Raw genomic sequence first — 23416 nt, 5'->3', positions numbered from 1 at the left:
ATTCATGTGAAATACAGCTCTTCCAGATACAAGCAGTCTTTACAGAAAGAGGACAAATCAATCTAACAAACTCTATTCTCTGAGCCAAGACTGAGGCAGTGCGGGGGAGGTGCGTGTAAGGCACAGTAACGTGTGTAGTAGTATTTCTTTACTGTATTTTGGTATGTGGGGACTCTTGTCAATATTTTTGGTATAATCTGTTAAAAATTTTGTTTCCTTTAAACAGGACTAGAAGAATAAAGAGAAGTTTAATTCATGAGAACAATAGGAGAGCTTACAACAGTTTGGAATGGATTGATTTATGATACCTCTGATATGTGAGAGCTACATTTTGTGTTGCTGTTGGCCGGCTGCTGGTGGTGGACTTCAGCTGACTTCACTGCAGCAAGCCCAACAGATAGGTCCTCATCGCTAATAGAACATAAACAAGTGTGATGCTGAAATGAGATGAGGCTCCGAAATGGAACTGTGGCCACCGTGTTAGTTTTCATCACTACTTTCCTCAGTTTGTCCTGGTATACTGCATGGCAAAATGGGAAAGGTAAGTAAAAGGCTCCAAAACCAAATTGACCTTCATGAGCCTGTATGGTTGTGCACTGCTGCTATATGTTAGTAATCTGTAAATTGTTGACTAGCTCTGCTCCAAAAAATATTGCCTTGGTGAGGAATGAACACTCACTAGTAGATTCAGGAAAATCAGCTTGGAGCCATTGTGATTTTAAAAAGGGGAAAAAAAAAAATGTACCTGAGGAAAACCATATGCTGCCCTTGGAGGAAGGGGTTGCTCAAAGCTAAATAGTTACGATTTGGTTGGTTTTGTTTGTGGTTTTGTTGGTTGCTTTTTGTTTGGTTGGTTGTTGTTTTTTTCTTTTTTTTTTCCTGGTTTCTGGTTGTTGGAAGAACATATTGTCTGGTTGTTGTTTTTCTTTTTTTGTTATTTTGTATTTTTATTTTATTTCCATGTAAATATGGGCAATGGACCTGGCTGGAGAATGTTATTTTTGGTGCTGCTTTCTGTCTTCCCTGATGATTCGGTGATGGCAGTAGCAAACTGCCAGTCAAGATTGTGGAAAGACTTTTCTTGCTGTCTTTGAATGACATATAAAATATTTCTTGTCAGACCATGATATAAGAAACAAAGTAATATGAGCAAATTGACCAGGTAATGGGAAATATCTATTATAACAACATGACCAATCTCATTAAATAATCAAGTAGCTTTCGTATATAATATACTTTTACCTTCTTAAATATCTTAGTTTATCTTACTGCACTCCATGTGAGCCTTCAAAAATTCAGTTTTTCTGAGGGTCAGGGCTGTTTACTTGCAGTAAGATATTTTGGTTTTGTCCATTAGTAAAGCAAATAAACTTTTTCAGTAATGGTTTCTAGGAGAAGAAAGATTTGGGGGTTTGGGGTTTTTTTTCTTTATAAAAATCTGATCTCTTGAAAAATGGTAGACTATGTCCTTCTAAGATCAAGTAATTTTAAAACACATTCTGTCTGCAGTGAGATTGCTACATGGTTTATTCTGACTGTTGTGCTGAGGGTATTATCTTCAGTTGTGCCTCAGGTCCAATAAGAAGCTGAGGTTCTCCAGGAATATTGTCTGTTGTAGCACAGGCAAATTGTAACCCTTATTTAAGTATAAAAGAAGCAGATGAGTTCTGTGGCATATTGAATTGTTGTTGAGTTTTGGTATTTCTTTCTTTCCCCATTGGGCACTTGCAGGAGAAGCAGATGCTCTGTGGTGTGATCTCTGTTGTAGCAGTTGGTTGGTAGGCTAGCCTTCTGAGTGTAAGCAGCAGGAAAAATGTCAGGTTCTCAAGGTTGTGGTAATATATAGATCTTTTAATTGGAAAACAAAACTGTAGACGTGCCAAAGACTGCCAAGAAAAGGATATCTGAATAGCACTCTAAGTAGTATTTTCTCCATTTTGACTAATGTCACATTCTCTAGTTTCGTTTTATGTTACTGATTTATTTCTTGCTGAAGAACCTCACAAGAATTTTGTTTTCACTTCAGCAAAGATACATGTTTATGAACTTTAATATTTTTTTTCTTTCTTTCTTGACATGTGATTTACAAATCTTTTTCTCTTTTGTCAAAGCATAACACAAAGAAAAGTCTTCATTAAAAGAAAGTAACAAAAATCTGCTCTTTGGAAAGCACTAGTATGTACAGCACTTACACAGTTTAAGTTTTTGTTGGTCAGACTGCTCTGTAAATTTTTGTTTTCCTATCTGAATGCTTAGAATCAATACTTTTTAAATGGTAGTATGAAGGTTCTGCGTTTATCTTCCAGGTCTTCCTGGTGAGCATTAGGATGGTAATCTGTTAAATAAAAATCAGTGTAACGAGACATCAGTAATGTGTTAATCATAAATCATAGTTATGAAACTACAGTCTGGATAACTTGCTCTTAAGATGTTGCTTCAGGAGAAATTTGTCCATAGAACATTGGTTTTTATTTTACTTTTTAACTGACATTTAGCATTTTATTAATTTGAACAGGTTGTCTAAAACCAAAACAGATTTGAGTTCATTCAGTACCATGTTTTCAGAGACATTTCTGCACCAATAGAAAAGATTCGGAAACTGATGATATGTATTATTTATTCCAGCTTGATATAATTCTGTATTTAGTAAGCCTTGCATGATGGTACCTTAATTCATTGATAACATTCTAATTACAAATTTTCGAGTGGCTCAATTAGAAGCAAATATAGCACTTGCCAGTCCAATTCATTGAGAGGCTATGGGATGTCACATATTCTGCTCATCATCTTTTGTTATTTTTTACACTTATATGGCATGCACTTGAGTCCTGTAGGTATTTGTCAGTCTTTGGACAGCAAAATAAACCAACACTTGTAAAGAAAATACTATTTACATTATTCTTCTCAGTCATAAGTAGAACAAATTTTGCTTTTTAAAAGCAGAAGCATAGTGACTTGTTTCTAACAACCCTAATCCAGTATTTGAGTGATTAATTGAGAAACTAGGGTCTTGGATAATTTTCACTTAAAATGCAGAATCGTTTGTAGAATAACAATAACACTGGGATCATGTGATGTTTTTGTAGATCATGTCTTCTAGTAAATACACCTTGTCCCAGTCTGTGCAGGATAGGATTTAGACACTTGAAAATGATACGGGCTTTGGTACTAGTTTAAAGTGCTAAAATTTGTCCCTGCAGGACAGTGCTTTAAAAATCTTAAGGATATCCTGAAAAGTTGTCAGGAGCTGAAGGCAATACTCTGTCTGAAGTGCCATCACTGGAAACAGCATGACTTTAGCTTACCTGGCAGTCTGATTATGTAAATAACTTTTCACAGAGCAGATGGTGCTCTTTGGATTAAATGGCCAGTTAACTGAGTTTGAAGAAGGTTGACTGAAATACCTCTGGTCATTCAGAGTCTTCAGGTGTAGTTCTTTGTCACTTTCTGGGCCCTATGCAATGTCTAGAAGCACTGGAGTTGTGAGGAAGCAGTACAAGCCCTGAATACACCTGTGAGAGGCCTCTCCTGTGTGATCCATGTGCAAGAGTTGTGGGTGAGACTGCTTGCGAGGAGTTAAAAATGTGCTATAGTTAGCACAAACGAAGTAGATGTTAGAAATCGAATCTTGCCAAAATTACTTTGGTGCACAGAAGGACCACTTTTAAAGGATCTGCAGTCACTGTGCATTCACAGTCAGTTCAGTGTAAGTTGTCCTTGAATGGCTCCAAAGTCTGAGCTCTTATGCAAGTGCCAACTTTATGCTTAACTCTATCTCCTTTGACTGAATAATGCTTTCTGGTACTACAGACCTGCTCAGGATCACAGGTCTTCACCACCTCATTTGTGAGCAACAGAAATGCAGCATTTTTTTATCCTTAAGGCACTGCTCTTAAGCAGATCTAAGCAATACGAAACAGTACTGTATACCCATTACACCAGTCACAAAAATTACATCAAAGATGTTGCACACTATGTAGAGAGCATAGTCTTGATGCTTTGATCTTTAATGTGATTAGTGGTCTGAGTAAATAATATTCCAGGAAGAGCATTATGCTCTGTGGTGCTCAAGAGCCTCCTCTTCTTAGGTCAACAAACCTCCTGATGCCTATTACCAGCATAGAAAGGAAGGTAAGTAACTTTACTGGGTTAGGGAAGGTGTGGTACAATGAAATGCCTTAGCAAAGCATTCATCAACCTCGTTACTTTGCTTCCCCTGCTTTGCTTTCTACTCTGGTGCTTGCCACCCCTACACGCATTTGTTGGTTTTTTTTGTTTTTTGCGTAGAGCTTGTGTTACTTTGTTCTTGGTGAAAGATATTGGTTGCCAGTGTCTTGCATCATTTTTAGAAGGCTTTTGGCTATTTGAAGTGCTGAGGAAACATATGGAATATATATAGTGAAAATCTGATGCAACTTAACCCTTCAGGATTGTCTAAGCCATGTAGTTTTCAGAGCAATCTGAAACTAGTTGTGTATATCATCTTTTTTCCCCATGTAAAACATACTTTGTTTTAATGATGAAGAATTGGTTGAAAAAACTTCTGTTTTTCAATTCATCCAAGGGTGGTGGTGCAACTGTAGGATCTCTTCACTGTATGAGGATGACTTAGTTTGGTACACTGATTTAAATTCACATTGGAAGACCTCTGAAAGGGCTTTAACTTTTGAGATACTAAACTAACTTCATAGTTTGCTGAATATTCACTCATATTTAAGTAACGATGGTTAGAGCTACTGTTTTGTGTTAAGCATGACATTTTCTCTCATTTGGAAAGAAAATGATCTGGGCTGTAAAATAAAACTGTTGTCTTTTCTTCTTCTCTGGCTGCTTTCATAAAATTTGAAGTACCATACTCTTTCTCAGCCACAAGAATCACAAGTGCTGAAAAATATCTACACAAGCATAAGAAAACCTGAGACTAAACCAAAAAGCCTCAGCCAATGGCAGAAAATCCTGGAGTAAGAACCAGGAGGTGATTCTCCTCCTTCTGCTGGAGAGAGAACTGTCTTGCAGAACTATGGAGGGAACAGGGCAAGGAGGACAGGAGATATACATATACATAGATATAGATATTAATTCCCTCCCTGGCAGCAGTTATGCAAATATTCTCTTTAAAAATATAAATGTTGATTGCAGTCTTCTGGCTGCATGTTCTGATTTTCAGAGTTATGTGCTGATTTCCCGCTGATAAGAATTAAGACCCACCAACCAAAAAAATTAAATGGACTACAAACCGGGAATAGTGGAGGCAAAGGAAGGGAGGATCTGGTGTGGGGTGCTGAAGCAGAAATACATATAGCAAGTTATGCCAGTTTGTTTGCAGAAGAAAGGTGGGGGGGGGGGTTTGTTTTGTTTTGTTTTGTTTTTCTCTTTTCTGTTGAACAGGAGGGAAGCATGATTTCCTTTGGAAATTCTGTTGCAGATCTTCCAGGAGCTGAAATTAAAGGAAATAGCAGTTTCCTTTTTCTTTTTAACACCAGCACAGAAACATTGCTTTGCTCTTTATCCAAAATACACTTCAAGCTTTGTTTCCAAAACTGACAAATTGGCATCCAGCTATTGATATTAAAAATAGGAGTTAAATTTCATTAAAGCCAATCAGGAGTGTGGGTTTGGAATGGTTACAGAGGGTCCTGTGCAGGTAGCGAACATGCTGTCCCAGGTGAATTGAGCAGAAGAGGTACATATCCTAGCTGTTCAGGTGGGCAGTTTTTAGGTTTGCAGTATCTTTGCGTCTGTCGTGTGCCTACTGTGGTGGAACTTTTCTGATACCAGTCATTTTGGTGGTTTGCAGCGGGACGGACCGCAACCAAAGGGTTTTAGCAGCACTGCCTTGTCGCTTTGCTTTTTCTGTAACCTGCTAGCTAGGTTAACTCGAGGGTTTATGGGAGTCTAAAACTTGGTTGCTACCAGTGTTTAATGTGAACATCTTGAGGTACTGCTCTTGATTGTAGAATCCACATTGTTGGGGAAAGGCAATACTTTTGCTCAGCGTGGCTTCTCTTAATAGTACTTCAACCTCAATCTATGCTAGCACCTGTGAATAATGTAGCCAACCCAGGAAAGAAAGTTGCATCCAACACAGCTGTTCATTCTCTATTGTAGCAAATGTAAGTCGTCATGTTATTGCAGAAAACAAAAGAAATTGATCAGAAAAGGGGTGCTAAGGAAGTAAAAAGTATGAAGTCTGGTACTGCAGCCACAGGAAGTCTTCTTTCTGCCCTGCTTGACACCGTGACCGCTTCTAGATGGTGCACTAAGGAAACAGATTTATTAGCTGGGGTTCAGAGGAGCAAGAGTGATCAAAGGTCTAAAAGTCTACACTGAAGGAAGGATCAGTGTCCTGACATTCCTTAGATTGAAGGAAAGGTGTGAGGAGAGAGACAGGAAGATAATTTTCAAATATTTTAAAAGTTCTTGGGGAACCCCCACCCCACATAATCAGTTCTTTGTAGCCACACTGAATAACAGGATATAAAGGACTGAAATTGAAAGAGAGAACAAGGATAAAGAGTGGAAAAAGGTGGGGGGGTTGGGTTTTGTTTTTGTGGTTTTTTTTGTTTTTTTTTTAGTGACAAGTGTGGTTACATACTGGAGTAGGTTGAAGGGAGGGGTGAAGAACTCCCATGTAGGCATTTTCAAGATCCGATTAAAACAGCAGTGGCAAGTAAAAGACACCAATACTATGTCTGATACCAATAGAGATTTGGGCTAGCATAAAAGTGAGTTACACTGGGTTTTAAAGTCAATGTGACACTCAAAGTAAGTCTTAGGAAGACCTGCAGCTGGCAGGAATGATCTAACTTTGAACTAGCTATCTTGCTGAAATCAGTTTGGAGCAGCGGGTTAGACTAGATGACCCCTAGAAGTCCTGTCTAACCTAAGTGTTCTTGATCTTTTCCAAGTTTGTCTCCTCTTGTGCCCAGAGGGATATGCCAATGCATTTCATTACTAAATAACACTGATGCTTGCAATGGGATATGTGAGAGCTGCCCTCTTACCATAAAATTGGATCCCTTGAGATATGTAAAATGTTTGTATTTTAGCAGATTCACGTAACCATTTATTGTTAATGTCCACTGCCATTTCTATAGCTAGGAACCATGACAATGCTGTGTTTGGAGGAAAAAAAAAATCTCAAAAGGGACTTGCTTTTATTTTTAAGCATAATTATCTCTGTTCTCACTCACTCCCATGGCTTAGACTAGTATCTTGTTCAGTGACCTTATTCCTGCTATGTAATGATGACTTTAATTGCTATTCACTTTCTGGATTTAAAAAAAAAAAAAAAAGCTTTTTCCATTATTGATACAATCTTCAGGATTAGAATTCTGTAAGTTGTTTCTTTTTAGGATAAGACACCATTAAGTCTATAATTTAATTTTGTTTATAATGCACTATGTTTTCTTTTGCTGAACATGACAGTGAATGGAAAGTGGTTTCCTTGCTCACAGTGCAAGGCTTTATTGCAGCTAGTCTCTGCCTACAAAGCAATTACTCTACAGTATTTTAGAGCTGTGCTTCCAGCTGCTTTTCTGGTTGTCTCCTTGGCTTTCATGCAGCTTTCTGTCTATTCCTGCAGATGCTTCCCACAGATGTGCCACCCATCTATCTAACAGTAAACAACAGAAACCCTGGTTTTACTTGTGGCAGTTTATAATTTTACTATCTTATGCCGAAAAGAAATTTAAGTTTCCTGTGCTTGTCAAGCATAAACGTTGCTATTATAGCCCACAGATACATCGTGGTCTTATGTATCAACACCATGAACATGGAATTTTCCTCAGACAGTTCAGAAATGGACTGAACTAAATATTTTTTCTATTACAGATTGCGCGTAAAGTAGTTGTTCAAATAAACAGTCCTCATACTTAGTCGTACAGCCCCTAGAGACAAATTGTAGAGGTACTGTTGGAGAGATTTGAATAAAACAAATGTGATGGGATCACATTTGACTTACAAGGTTGTTGTTAATTTGCAGCAACATGGGAGCATGGTGATGCTTTGATCCTGAGTTCTTTGCAAGGAGGACAAGTTAGACAGAATATGTTGTCTGAAGCAGCTTGTTCAACACAGTTGTCAAGGCTCAGAGAAACAAGGAGCATCAGCAACCTCAACCCACTATCATGAGTGGAAACAATAATACAACTTCTGCACTGGCTTGGATTTTGTGCCCAAGCTAATAAGAGTTTCTGAAATTTTCAGCTTTTAGAATAGCATTGTTAGTTGTAAGGTGGTAGCTGTCTTCTGACTAGTTATCTTTTGATAGATGAATTTTATTCTGATATATTAAAATGTTCTGTGGGTCTACCGTTACTAATCTCATTTTGATTTAGGAAGCTAGCTTTTCTTGCTACAGTTTCTGGCTTGTATGTGTATGTTTTGTTAGGTTTTGAGAGGAAGGAAAGGAATGGTTTAGAGTGTCTTGATTTACAACTACAGAAACTCACAAAGTTATTGACAGTTCTGTAGTGGAAACAAAAAATGTTAAAGCATTTCAGGTTGTCAGAACTGAATGGTTGCTTTTTCTTTCGATGTCATGATTTTACTTTCCTGTGTGCTTTGTTTCTTTGCCACATTGGACTGTAGCTGAGTTAATCTGTCTGAGAATATATAGCATCTTAACTCTCAAAATATGATCCCTGAATGTTCAACAGTGTAGTAAATAACTGAATGGGAAATTTTGCTTCAGCTAACAATTAATTTGTTTAATGTTCATAAGTTTGGCAATATCAGTGTGCGTTAGGTTACAGTGTTTTATGTGGATATATAAGTAAACCAAGAGCCTAGGAGGGGAGAAGATTCTGGTAATCTAGTCTAGTTTATCCTGAGTGTAAGATAAGCATAACACTTGCTAAAGCAACAGAAGGAAGCCATTGATAAGGGTCAGTTTCAGCTGGTGTTGAAGTTACAGCAGCAACTAATTGGGCCGAAGGTGACAAGAGCATCATGAGGAAGACTTCTTACATTACCCCAGAGACCCCAGCCCAGGACCACCAGAGACCAATGCGCAAGTGCCGACGGGAGGAGACTTAGGATAATTACTTCCTGGAACTAATTGCAATACAGGCTGCCTATCCTTGGAAAAACTATGAATATGTAACAATATGGGAGATAAAAACGAGCCTTTTTGAAAGCTAGAGTTGAGCCTCAGAGGAGGAATCCCCTGTGAAGCTCCCAGCGCTGTAAACAAAATATTCTTTGCTCCACAGACTTTGTCCCTGGCTAAAATTGATGAAGTGAGCTTGTTTCTCACAACAGTGTGTGAGCATATAGTGGGATGATTCTTGGAGAAGGTTTGGGATATGTATACCTTGGTTGTCCTGGACATGACTCCTTTTTCTTCATGGAAATCTTGCCTGGACAGAAATCCTTCAGCTACAGAGCCTGTTAGCCCTGGATGGGTGGATGCTGCTTGCTCCACAGGCATCCTGTTGCTGACCAGTTTACTGCATGACCAGAAATCCTGATTGCATACACAGATTGTTTAAGTGTTCACAGTGACGCCTTTGAGAAGTTTTATGTAAGTGTATATTTATGATAAGTAGTTGCTGAGCAATTGCACAATAGTGCACATGCTTTGGGGATGCCTGAGTGGAATCAGCCACTTGGTTACTGCCTGGTTGGTTGGCCTATGTGCCGAGAGTCACATTCTGGAGGATGTATAGAGGGGCATGAGTTGTAGAGTTTGTTTGTGTGGAAGCATTAGAGTTAAACACTTGTGCTTTGCACAGATGTATCTGTTGATCTGCAGAAATAGGGGGGACCTGTCTGTAACTTGTAGTCACATGATGGTAGAATAACTGCTTTCTCTTTTGATGTAAAATGAGACACAGGCAGGTAGAGATAACCTTTTGGGGTCAGGGCTCGTTTTCCCTTGTTCTTCTCCTCCCCACTGCTTTAATGAGAAGGCAGTTGTGTACAATAAACTTGCAGTTTTGTATTACCCAGGGACACTGAAAAAGAGAGTTTGCCTTGTATTTGTAACATATTGCTTTAAACCTAACTATTTAACTTTGGTTGATAAAGCTTTTAACTTGGAATGAGCTGTAACTGAATGGATGACCTTTCTTTCTCTTGTATTCTGGGGATCCAGAGATGAATTGCAATGGACTTAGTGGTATTTTAGCTGTGTGTAGATAGCAGTGATCAAACATCTGAATGGGTTGAAGTTGACAATGTGTCCCTGTGGGGGAAAAATTTGACGCAGGGACATTCAGAATATGTTCATATATTCAGTACCAATGGCTTTATCATTACAACTGCACCAGAGAACAACTTAAACTAGTGACTCAGACAATGAACGTAGGATGGCTGTGGTTGACTTTTCTCAGAAGTTGAAACATCACTGCAGCTTCATTGCTTTGACATGTCACTGTGTCTTCTTTTTCCCTCTGTCACTCCTTTGTAACACATTTTTAGTTTGTCCTCCTCGCTTAGTTCAAATTTGGTGTTGTCAGTAGCAGTGTATTCCTTAAGTTTGGAGGAAGCAGATTGTTAGGACCGCTTGTTCCCACGAAGGGAAGGGCTGGAGCTCAGCAGCAGTGTTGAGTTTGCTAGGTGGGCAGCCACTGACCACGCAGTGGATGCAGAGCTGTGTCTGCTGCAGCATTGCTCTCTTTGCTAGTGGTTAAAGGCAGATGCTCTTAGAAGTATATGTCTGGAAAGGCATATACATGGGGAAACATGAGGATTTGTGTGCAAAGGGCCAAATGCTGTTTCTGCTGGCTGGGGTTATAATGGCAGAGGAACAGAGGGGTCCTGGAGTGTAGATGGGGAGTCTTGGGGGATTGCTGGGGCCACTATGACAGAAGTCCTTGTATGTGAGAGGAATCTCAAACTTGTGTGGATGCAGTATCTATTGGTTGGGTTTGGGTATTTGCCCTCTGCTTCCACCCTCCCCCTCCTCCCCCTCCTTCCAATCTTGGCTCTCACTAGGCACATGAAATTATCAGAGTGCCAGGTGAAAGAATGGTTTTAAATAAAACTCATGCAGACATTTACACATAAATGGTATATATTAGGTTTTGATTGTTCATGATACTACTGATTTAATCCTACTCCAAAGTGTACGACAATCTACTTGTGATTGTGTTTGCAGGTGTATTTTTGTACTCTGTTCTTTTTGAATTAGTGGAGAATAGCTTTCTTGTCTGGCAAGAATCTGCTTAAGCTGTTTGCCTTTATCTGTATATGGTCTTGTGCATCTTAGTGTTTGTACATGTTTAGTGTCATCATTAAAGGTGCCATAGAATTAAAAGGCATTCATGGCTACTTTGCTGTGTTGTTTATTTATAGCTGCATTTTTCAAATGGAAATTAAATGTAGGAGGCTGATTGTTATGCTAAAAGCAGTGTTGCCATTTGTGGTATTTAAGTGAAATATTAAATTTGGTGGCTGATGCAGTTGGCTCTACTCTTCATTCTCAGAAAAAGCTCTATTGCAGACTGATTTATTTATTGCAATAATGGAAAAAAGTAATGGGATACTGAACAGAAACTTAGTAGAAAACTTCTATGGCTATAGTGATTAGCAGCTTTCAAATGTAAAAATGGAACTTTACATACAATTTTTGTAATGCAAAAGGTTTTCTGAACAGATCTTTAGCAAAGTCTTTCCTGTAAGACAAAATCAAAACATGCTTTATTGCAATTCATGTAAAAGGTTTACTGAGGTTTATAGCTACATAATGCTTCTTAGATCTCTTCTTCTGTGGGAATAATTTCTACAGTGTGGTAGTTCTTCCACAAGCTCCTTGCTGCTTTGTTACAGAAAGGACCAATATGAAAGTTATAATTCCACTCAGAAATCTTATCTCATTTAAAATATAAATGGAACCACATTTCCCTGTGGCACTGTAGCATCACAAGCTAATGTTCAATAATATGGATTAAGAGTAGTGTAATGGGAAAATAATTAAAAATATGTAGTTAACACAGTGATTTGGAGAAGTTAAACCAACATAGCATTTTCTGCGCTGAGTATTTTGGAGTCTATGTACTTCCCACCAAAATAAAAAAATTCAGTTTCTTACACCATGTGACTCATTCCAATGGCCATAGTCAGTTCTAACGAGAAACCAAGTAGTGTCTTTTGTAGCCTTGTGAAAACAGGTTTGTTGCTCTTCTAGACCATTCTTTTTCTGTTTACAGTTTTGTTTGCCATGATTGAAACTCTGATCTGCTAAAGTTTATTATTTGTTCTAGCATTTGCATATGACACAAGGATGTCTATTCATCCTGTCCTCCTTGATTTTTCTTTTGAACTTTTTACTCATTTTATTTTTATTCATAGGAAAGTTGTCTGTGAAATGATGACAAAACAAATATGATATGTAGAGACCATGCTAGAGTTGAGATTAAATTAGTTTCAGGTGTCCAGCTAGGGTTTAATTTTGAATTGGTATACTGCTGTAATTACAGCTTGAGATATACCAGTGCTCACAACTGCATAGTGATTAGCGTGGTGGTCATCTCTAAATCATACCTGACTCTGTGGTTTGGAGTTGACTTTTGTTTTGTTTTTCCAAATTCTGTGTTCTAATGCTCCTTCTGACTAGAATTTAACTGTGTCATGAATATTCTCAGAATTATAGTTATTATTTAAGAATTTTGGGTGCTTCCAGAATAAAAAAGGACTAAACGTCCACTGTATTCTCAATTCTTTTAATCATGATTTTTTTTTTTTACCTTATCCTTTGAATCAAGAGTTTCCTCAACACTAGCTACTATGGGAGGCACTGGCTGGCTTTGGTTCCAGCTGTATAGTTAACATTGTGTTTATGTTAGCAACACTGTTTACTGGTATAATGAGAGCAGGAGAAGAGGAAAAAAAAAAAGTAAATTAATCTCAGATCAGTTAGAGGTTTTTAATTTTCTTATATATAGCACATCATGAATACAAGGGATAATGTATGCAACCTTTGACTAAAACTTTCTCTCTCTAGTTTTAAAATACCTCTATAATTGTAGTTGTTAAAACAGGAGGTTGATGTGGGGGCATCAAGTATGTAGAAGATTTTAAAAAACATAGAATGCAGGTTCAGTTAAAGGCTATGTGCAAGATGTGAGTGTCAGGATTAGAGGAAGCTTGAATGATTACCAAATTGATTTGGAAAATTGGTTTACTGTTTGTGCACCCTGGTTTGGATGAGAGACACTTCCAATAAAAATGTTTTTACTGTGAGCTTTTATGGACATTTGTTTCCTCGTTCAAATCCCTTTTCCAGTTTTAACTTGCCAAATCGCTACAAGGAGAGTCAAAGCCTCTGCTTTCATGAATTCTGTTACAGCAAAGAACACTATTTTAATAAGTTGAATTCGAAGTTCCATAGGTTGTATGTGGTGTGTAGAGAAATATTTTTTTGTTAACTTAAAAAAACCCCAACCTAACACACCCCACATCCTGCTCAAACATACGAAAAACACCAACCCAAACAAACCGACCCTACCTCCCCCAAAAAAACCCCAACACTGAAACATAAAACACAGCCAAAAACCTCCAGGACTTTGAGACCACTAACTAGCATGAACATTTGGATTTGATAGCTTGAATAAATATATGTGCTTTTTAATAGAAAATAGCTGAAAATGTTGTCTGATTGAGGTCTGAGGAGAAACATGAGATATCACAGGAGACTTGTAGCCAAACTGACTGTAAGGGGTCGAATTACAGATTTGCTGACAGTGTAAACAGATGCATTTCAGGTGACTTTTTCTCTTCTATCAGATGTGAGAGAGTTGTGTTTTACCAGGGTTAGGTGGTATTGTTATTTTTAATGTTGAAATTATGATATGATGGAGAGATGCTGATCATTACATTGTGAAGCCATGCTCTGCTTGGATCAGCATAAGCGGTTATGGCTTCTTTCATATGTCATGTTAGGAATGATTCTACTTAGCTATTATGTAGTTTTAAGAAGATATTCTCATTTATTAGCAGCAATAAAGTGTATATATACACACATATAAACTAAATGATGGAAGCAAACATACTAAGTGGATGCAACATGGATGCTTAATGCACACATTTCTCCAGAAATGTAGAAAGGATGGTTTTATTTTAATATGTTAAAATCATGCAATGGAAATGCTTTCTTTCGACTTACATCCTCTAGTCCTTCAAAGTTGCCAAGAATGCAGGCTAGATATTGACCTAACCTGTATCTTTAAAGTGTGCTTCAGTGCTATGATTGTAATGCTTGCCTAAACGGCAGCTTTGTGCTTGCTTGAGTAAGATTGTTGTCAGAGTTGTAGCTTGGTTTATTAATTGGTAGTTTGCTTGAAAAAACAATAGTGACATAATGATCTTTGTAAAAGCTGTCACTGGAAATTGGGTTCCTGTTTTTGGGGTAACACTGTGATGATGTCGTTAACCACTTCCTAGTTTCTTTATGCTGTTGTATACTTTGAGTCTTGTCCAAGACAAGTGAGAAATATCAAAGCGGAGGGTTTCAGTGAAGGTTGTTGGACAGTAATTTTTTCTGACACTGTCAAGAGTTAATGCCCAAATTACATGGATTAGATGGTTTGCATACCCAGCTGAGCTCTTCTTTTATTAATTTCTTAAACTGAAATCTTTGTGCTATTGTATGTCTACAATAGAAGTTGTAATAATTTTCCTTGTACAGCTTTACTTTTTGGGAATAGAATCTATGAAGCTTTTATTTATTCCTTAGTGTTTCTATTCAGGGCCAGAGATGTGTTAAATGCTGATTGCTTATTGTGGAACTGCTTTAGCATATGATTTCAGTGACCTTTTTATATCACTTTCCCTTTAAAGAAGAAATGCCAGCAGAGTTGACAGTGCTTCTTAGCACTGGGAATAAAATAAAACTCAAATAGCTGGAACTTAAAAAGCCCTGAGGATTATATTCATCCATAGAGTCTTGGGTGGTGGTGTTTACTAAGCAAAGAAGTGTGAATGCTAGTTAACAGTCAAATCAGGAGAAATAAATTGTAAATGTGATATTTCTTTAGGTGTCTTGGGTTTTGGGTTTTTTTCCATCACTATAGCTTTCTGGTTTTTGTTTTAAAAGAAGACCTAGAGCTCAAGTGCTGCCAATAACTCTTCTCAAACAAATCATGTGTTTAATTATCCTTATGACCTGAAGCCAATGCACAGACAGAACACCATATGCTTCTGTTGACTTGACCTCCTTAGTTGTGGGTGCCTGGATTTTCTGGTATATTATTCCATTTATTCCTTACATCCAAAGGAACATTCAGACCCTCTGTCAGCCTTCATCAGTGGAGATTTGAGAGTAATGTCATAGTGGGTTTTACAACTGTGTAGGAGATTTTCTAAACTGACCTTTCTGTATGGAACAATTTCTATCTGGAAGCAAAGGTGAGCAATTGCATCTGGAGACATTTAGAACTGTTCCTGACTACTAAAATACCCCTTAAGTAAATCATTCATCAGTCGTCATAATTCTGGTTTGGTTTCTTTGGGTTTCTAATTGCTTAGGATTGTTTTCCCACTAGGAAATGTCTTATTCTGCAGCTTTTTAGAAGAAAAAAACCCAAACCAAAACAACCCAAAGCTGCCTGATTTACTACTTCGTGCTTCCATTTTGATTGGTAAGCTGTAGTATTTTTAGTGTGTTTATATTAAAGATATAAAAAAGGGGGGGAGGGTGGGGGAAGTGGGCTCTCAGAGTCTCCTGTGTTTTGTACTCTCATTCTTCTGCTTGCTTTGGGCCGGGGGTTTATTTTTTCAAAAGAATGATTGCAAGTAAAATTGATTCTGAAGTTTACATTTCAAAATAGGAAGGTTTTACCAGTTGCTATTACAAAGGATTATATTCAGATTGCTTTAAAAATTTTAGTGAAAACAATTTCAGCTCCTGCTGCAAAAGAATGTTTAAACAAAAGTATCTGGACTGAGATTGGATCAGGCACTGAAGGTTTCAAAGCAAACACTTCAGACTTGTGCATTAATGCATTAGGATTGGAGAGAACAAACCCCATTATTCGTTTATACAGATCCTTGCAGTGCAAAATGTGAACAAACTGCAATAGAAAAAAACTGTAAATCTTGATTTTATTTTATTTATTTTTTTAATAAAGTTTGGAAAACCTGCAGAACCTTCACTCAAACCCAAGCTGTTTTTCACAGTGAAAGCTACTTGAATAAGCAGTTTTTATAATACTTCTAGTCCTAATAAGTACATTTCTATGAGCAAAATAAGGGCAATAAACAGTAATTCTACAGGATTGTTTTGGTAGATTGAAATACCAGATCGCTGAAATAACCTGTCAATTTGAGTAACAAGATTAGGGATAAAAGAATGATTTGCCTACTTGTTTTCCTAAATCTTGATACAAGATTTGTTTCATGTTTGTTTCATGAAGCAGGAAATTTTTTGTCATGATTAGTAGGATCTGTTTTTCTATGTAAATCATCTACTTTACTGTCTTTAATTCCACAGAATAATAAATAGATTGCAAAACAATCACATACTGTCCAATCCCTTCAAAATAATAAAACACCTTTATGAATAGGCATAGCTAAAAAGGCCCACAGGATCCAGTGTTCAAAGAGGACTGATAAAATATGACCTTGAGCAGTTTTAAGAGCTTTTATTTATAGCATGTCTGTTGTTAGCATTTACAGTATACTGCATTATTCTGTATTTGCATGGTTGATTACTTTTCTGCTTCAGATTTTAAAACTCATCATAACTTGCTTATAAAAGGTTTTGATTTCACTTAAGAGCAAGGAAGCTAATTAGCTTATGTTGAGTAGTCATCCATGGTAATATGTTGTAACATTTCAAGGACATCTATTAGCTTTTAGGCAGTTTTGATACAAAATCAGAATCTGATTTGTAAGCACAACTGAGATTTAATTTTGGGTGGAAGTTTGTTAACACCTTCTTTACTCTTCACTGTTTGACACTGCTGGTTAGAAATATGATTTGTGCTTATGTAGAGATTTTGACACTTGATCGTTACCTCAGCTTGTTAGAATGTTTTGTTTTGCTGTTTTTGTAAGCCTGAATGTCAGGGGTGGATTCTGGAACATCTTTAATATTCCTCTTGTGTGGACAGAGTTTTTTGGCCATGCCTCTGTGATCGGTTTGACAATTCCTCTACTTGCCTCTCAGGTGGACATTTGAGAATGCAGTGCTCAATTTGTGCCTTGTGAGTATCTTCTGAGCTCTGGAGTCACTTAAAAGGGTGATGGAGGCAATGTTTTATTTCCTCAGTAAATGCCACCATCTATTTCTTGTCTGTACATCTTTATGTTGGAGGTTTGTACGGTGCAATGAGAGCAGGATGTTGTGTCACAGTGTTGGGTAATTGTACTTACATTTTGCAAAACACATGCAAAAGAGGAAATCTAGCCTTTGTCAAAAGAAGTGTCAGTTTTAAGATGAAGTTGAAAATTACTGAAGTGCTGGTGTAGTGTGAATTTCTTTTGATTTACTGCAGGTATTCAGTCATACTTTTTTTTTTTTTGATTGACACTGGAAATAATTTAGTCTGCCACATTTTAGCATAGCAGGATTTTAATTTAAATGGATATATGTTTGTGAGGGACAAAGATGACTTTGACCAGGTCATACTACAAATGTGATAGCTTGTATGGGACTTGGGTATTGTGGATCAATCATGGTCTTAAAAATACATGTTGCATACATCACTGTGGGAATGAAGTGCAGGTCAGTACAGGTATTGTCATGACTTACTGGATACCTGTGTACTTGATACCACAAATTCATGGATCACATAAAGCATCTGAACTGATTTCAGGGGAAGTGCAAAACTTACTCTTTTACCTTACATTGCTGAAACAAAAAAATGTTCCTGTAAAAGCTGTGTGAGACTGAGCTGGCTGGCGAGTTGACAAATCCCAGACTCATTGAAGAGTAACCTGCTTTTGCTCCATCCACTGACTATATAAAATGCAGTGTAGAAGCTCTCTGTCCATTAAGATCTCTATTTTGTATCAACCTGTAAAATGATAACCATCCGTGTTGCAAGTGTAATGAATTAATACATGAAGTTCGTTACTGTCTCTGACTCGTAGCATGATGTGTGGGGTTTTTATAATGGGAGTAAATGAGTTGTGGAATAACCAGTCACAGGAGTACCTGAATTAGCACTTACTACAGTATATTCTCACATTTATTTAAGGGTATTTTGATAACTCTTCAATGGAGTATACAGAAAAATAAGTCAGTTGCTATGGAACCTTTAACTTGTAGACTTGTAGTGCAGTTTGCTTCAGCTGAAGCTTTTTTGTTTTTTTAAGAAGGTGCAGGCTGAGAAGGTTTTGAGTGAGGGTCTAAGGAGAGGGAACCTTGGGGTTGGAAGAAGAAAACTGAAAGGGTTGTCACCCACCACAGTCTGTCAGGCTCAGTCAGTTCTTCGTATTCCTATTTAATGAACAAAGAGGAGCGAGAGGTTTTGACAGTTCACTTGGGTAGGAGCAGGAAATAAAAATCAGGCCTACAATGCAGTAAAGCTAAAGCCTCTGTCCTTGTCTTGCTGTCTTTTTTTGAGTGCCAAGTCTGCGTCTGGTTACTTTTTTCTCTGTGTGGCAGATCCATCACTGAGGGTATTTAGCTGATTTGTGGGTTGGAGGTAGACTCAACTGCCTGCTGTTGATATGGGAAGGCTGTAAAGCTTTTTCCAATCTTGTGGTCTGATGCATCTGCCTTTGGACACAACCAGTGGTAGCACCATAGAGCTCTTGAGTAAATTATAGCTTGTTTGTTTTTCTCTTTTGTTTTGTGGTTTGTTGGTTGGGGGTTGTTTCTACTTGATAGACAAGATAAATAACAGGTTGCAAAGCTTTCATACTGCTTTTTGTGTTGTAGATGGTGCTTCTTTCAGCAGACAGTAAAAGGCTTTCCTTGAGGGAGAATGGCAATATTGAGAATGGCTGAAACATTCCTGGGGTTTGTAAAGGTCTTCATGCAATTCTGTGTTCTTTGGACCTCCTTCTCCACAACCCACAAAAGCCCCAAAACAACCAACCTCTAGCAAAACTCCCCAACACCCAAAAAGCCCAACATCACACCTGCTCCCCTCCCCCCCAAAAAAAAGGGGGGGGCCTGGAAGGTGGCATATTACACAGCAGCCACAGATTTTTATTTTATTTCTTTTTCTTTGTAGGTAGCAGCAGGTTTTTACTGGAATCACAGGCTTAGTATGGCTGTTGCAGGCTACATGGAGTAAGAAATGTTGCAGTTTGCCAGAAATGCAAACTTCCCTTTTTAGATGGTGCCTGGCCCCTTTTCTTTGTCCACTGTTTAGACCATTTCTTGAGAGGCATCTCTGGAAGGTCACAAAGCATCTCCGATTCTGTAGTGCCTTTACCTCCTTTCCCTGGTGCAGTGCTAACAAAGATGGATGTGTATGCATATCATCTAAACACATGCTCAACTCTACTTTCTGTATTTTAAGATTAATGGCAACACATACATATATATGAGTTTCAAAAGTGCATTTGTGGTTGAAGATGAGGTGCTTAGGTTCTTTCTTTGATAATGACCCAGCTCAGTTTGCTTTGTGGGTGACTTATGGTGAAACTTCAAATAGTCAGAGGCAGGAGAATTTTGCTGATTTTACAGATGTTTGTACTCCATTCAGTTTGAAAGTGCACCCAAAGTAGTTTCCTTGCATAGTTTTCATGCTAGAATAGACTATTTCAGTTGGGACCTACGGCTATCGTTGACTCCAACTGCCTGACCAATTCAGGGCTGATGAGAAGGTAAAGCGTGTTATTAGGGGCATTCTCCAGATGCCTCTTAAACACTGACAGGCTTGGGGCATTAAAAATTTCATTTTCCTAAAAATGTAACATGAGCAAAAAACCTAAGAGCTGTTGATATTTTTTTAATAAAGCTGAATAGCCATAGAATTGTTTTGGTTGTGCTTCCAGGATGTTTTTGCCATTTTGTTGTTCGGAATGTGTTTCATTTTGAATTATGATACAGCAAGCACTCTGCAGTGTAGGTAATTTACTTCCAATTCTGCCTTCTTCTTCTGTTTTAGTTGAGCTAAGTTAATTTGCAAAATATTTTTGTAAATTCAAGCTACAGCATATTTTCTGTTCCTTTAATACTCTTTTTATCCCAAGGGAAAGCTTTTCGCTCTTAAAAATCGTGAGATGAGGTACATAAACAGATTAGACTAGTAGTACACAACCTCAAACTATGAAACTATGTGGAGATGTTGAGAAGCTCCATGTTGAGCTGGGGAAACTGGCATCTGGTTTAAAACTTTGCTTATCAGCTATCTAAATTCAGAGCAAAAATCGAATGATGTAATCAAGACTGCGGCTAAGAGGGCTAAGAGGAGAATGGACAGAGTTTGTAACTTAGGCTAATGGTGTCTTTTGGGAATGACTTTTTTTTTTTTTTTTAACAGTTGCTTAGTAGGAGAACCATAAATAACACAGAGAAGAAAGAGTAGGCTGAGCGCTGAGATTCCATCTCTGGTCAAAAACCTGCAAACCTTCACAGTTTGATTTGAATTTTTAATTTTTAAAATACCACACCAACTTTCAAGTGAGCTTGTCTAAATTCTAGATTCTGCCAATTTACGAGAACATCTTGCAACAAGGTGAAAAAAGTTGAGAAAACAAACTACTCAGTGAGTTGACATAGTATTAACTTTCCAAGAAGTGCGTAGCATAAAGCCAGCTAAAATATTTAGGTTTCAGCTTCTGGAGTTTAGTTGAAACTCACAGACTTTGAGAGAGCAATGAAGAATGAATGCTTTCAGTTCTTAAGTCACTTCTTAACAAGATATTTTCATTTGCAGTATGAGGGCTTGTTATTTTTATTTGATCTTTTTGGCTTCCAGAGCAAAGTATGGAAAAGCGTCACCTTTTCATTTCAATGTAAAATAGTATATTATTCTTAAATAAAAATGACTGCTGAAGCTACTGGAGACCAAACGGGTTTGATATTGGCTACAGCTGCTGTTAGAGGGATGTTAGATGTGTTTGAGATTCTTCCATCAGCTGTGTAAGGCAAATAACCTGCTGTTTGAATTCCTTCTATTTTCTTAAATTACTTTGGATTTCAGCATAAGAAGAAAAATAATTTTGTATATTATATAAATATAATATTGTAGAAACAGAAACTTTTTCTCATGATGGTGACCACTGATCTCTGTGACTGCTTCCTTTATGGTTGTAGGCTCAGCATTTTTCTCTTTACTGTAACAACAATGGGAAAAAAATGGTTTGATGCTTTTTTGACAAGAGATCAATTTAATTTCTTTAGGGTTTAGAGAAACCTCTGAAAAATAAAACACTAGGTGGTGAAACGTGTTTTGAAAATATTTGCTATACTACTGACTTTTTCTGTTGTTATACTGCTGACTTTTTTTGTATATACAATGCTTACAAGTCATATTGTCATAGAATAGAATATCTCAGTTGAAAGGAAACTACAACTATCATCTAGTCCAACTGCCTGACCAATTCAGGGCTGACCAGCCTGTTATTAAGGGCACTCTCCAAATACCTCTTAAACCCTGACAGGCTTGGGGCTTTGATCACCTCTCCAGGAAGCCTGTTCCAGTGTTTGACAACTCTCCTGGTGGAAAAATGCTTCCTCATGTCCAACCTGACCCTTCCCTGGTGCAGCTTTGAACCATTCCCATGTGTCCTGTCACTGGATACCAGGGAGAAGAGCTCAGCACCTCCCCCTCCATATCCCCTCCTCAGGAAGCTGTAGAGAGCAATGAGGTTGCTCCTCTGCCTCCTTTTCTATAAACTAGACAAACACACGAGTCCTTACCACTCCTCACAGGACATTCCCTCCAGCCCTTTCACCAGCTTTACCTTCCTCTGAATGCATTCAAGGACATTCTTCTATTGTAGTGCCCAGGATTGCACAGAGTCCTCAAGATGAGGCCACACCAACACTGAATACAGCAGGACAATCACCTCTTTTGACCAGCTGGTGATGCTGTGCTTGATGCACCCCAGGGTACAGTTTGCCCTCCTGGCTGCCAGGACACACTGCTGACTCCTATGGAAGCTGCTGTCGACCAGCACCTCCAGATCCCTTTCTGCGGGGATCTGTTGCTCTCCAGGCACTTCTCTTCCAGTTAATACTTGTGTCCAGCGTCCCTCTGTCCCAGGTGCAGAATCTGGCATTTATTCCTGTTAAATTTCATGCTACTGAAGATAGTCCAATGATCCAATCTTATCGAGATCCTTCTGCAAGACCTCTTGTCCCTCAAGAGAGTCAACAGTACCTCCCAGTTTGGTATCCTCAGCAAACGTGCTAATGATGCATTCAACTCCTGCATCCAGATCTTTGACCAAAACATTGAACAGAACGGGCCCTAGAATTGAACCCTGAGGAACATCACTGGGGACTGGTTGCCAGCCAGACGTAGCCCCGTTCACTACAATCCTCTGGGCTCTGCCCTTGAGCCAGTTCTTCAACCAGTGCACCGTGATCCTGCTCATCCCACAGTGTGGGGCAGGTAGTCCCAGAGGATGCTGTAAGGGACAGTATCAAAAGCTTTACTAAAATAAAAAAATATGCATCTACCACCACCCTTCATCTGCAGGGGACCTTATCGTAGAAGGATATCAAATTAGTTAAAAAAGACTTTCCCTTTGTGAACCCATGTTGACTGTGCCTGATGATTGCATTGTTCTTTAAATGCCTTTCAGTAGTACCCAGTATAATCTCCATAATTTTTCCATGAACTGAGGTTAGACTAACCTCAGACCTGTAATTTCCTGGGTCTTCTTTCACACCGTTTTTGTAAATTGGAATAACATTGGCTAGATTTTAGTCAACGAGGACCAACCCAGATTCCAGGATAGTAGTGATCAAGAGGGGTTCTGCCATAACGTCCTCTAGCTCCTTCGGTACTCTGGGGTGAATCCTATCAGGCCCCATGGACTTGAATACATTCAGCTGATACTGCTGGTCCCTTACAATTTAAGTGTCCACAAATGGAAAGTCATTGTTCCTGCACTCGTGGCCCTCCAACTCAGGGACTGGACAGCCCAAGGTCTACCAGTATTATTAAAGACTGAGGTAAAAATAATGGCTGCCTCTGCTTTATTGTTGTCCCTATTAGTCAGGTGACCATAATCAACAAGTCCAGTGTGCTCTTTAGACCTCCTTTTGCTATTAATGGACTTAACAAAGCCCTTTTTGTTGTCGGATACAGCACTGGCCAGTTTCAACTTGAAATGAGCTTTGGCCTTTCATCATGCATACATCTTTCAGAAAGACTGCCTTGAATTTCTGGAGAAGCTTTTACAGTCACTTGCAAATTTTTCTTCCTTCCTCCTTTTGAGGAAAGAAGTGAAATTTAAATTGTAAATGGGATTCCTGTGTAATATGATAACATGTTCTCCTCAAAAAGTCCTAATTCTTTGATGAAAATATTTAGCTTTCAAATTATTTCATATTTGG

General features: G+C 38.2%; 1 protein-coding gene across 1 annotated transcript in view; it reads left to right on the top strand.

The window, feature by feature from the left end:
• Positions 1-220: 220 nt before the first annotated feature.
• Positions 221-23416, top strand: part of LOC104402737 (alpha-1,3-mannosyl-glycoprotein 4-beta-N-acetylglucosaminyltransferase A) — a 45784-nt gene continuing 22588 nt past the window's right edge. The window contains exon 1 of the mRNA XM_010010694.1: positions 221-541. Coding sequence (XP_010008996.1) covers positions 448-541 — 94 coding nt within the window. The 5' untranslated portion in view covers positions 221-447. The remainder of the gene's footprint in view (positions 542-23416) is intronic.

Source organism: Nestor notabilis, unplaced genomic scaffold (genome assembly GCF_000696875.1).
Source record: "Nestor notabilis isolate BGI_N333 unplaced genomic scaffold, ASM69687v1 scaffold6623, whole genome shotgun sequence".
In the NCBI taxonomy this organism is placed as follows: domain Eukaryota; kingdom Metazoa; phylum Chordata; class Aves; order Psittaciformes; family Psittacidae; genus Nestor; species Nestor notabilis.
Note: the sequence above shows the minus strand (reverse complement) of the source record. Positions and strands in the feature narration are given on the sequence as shown.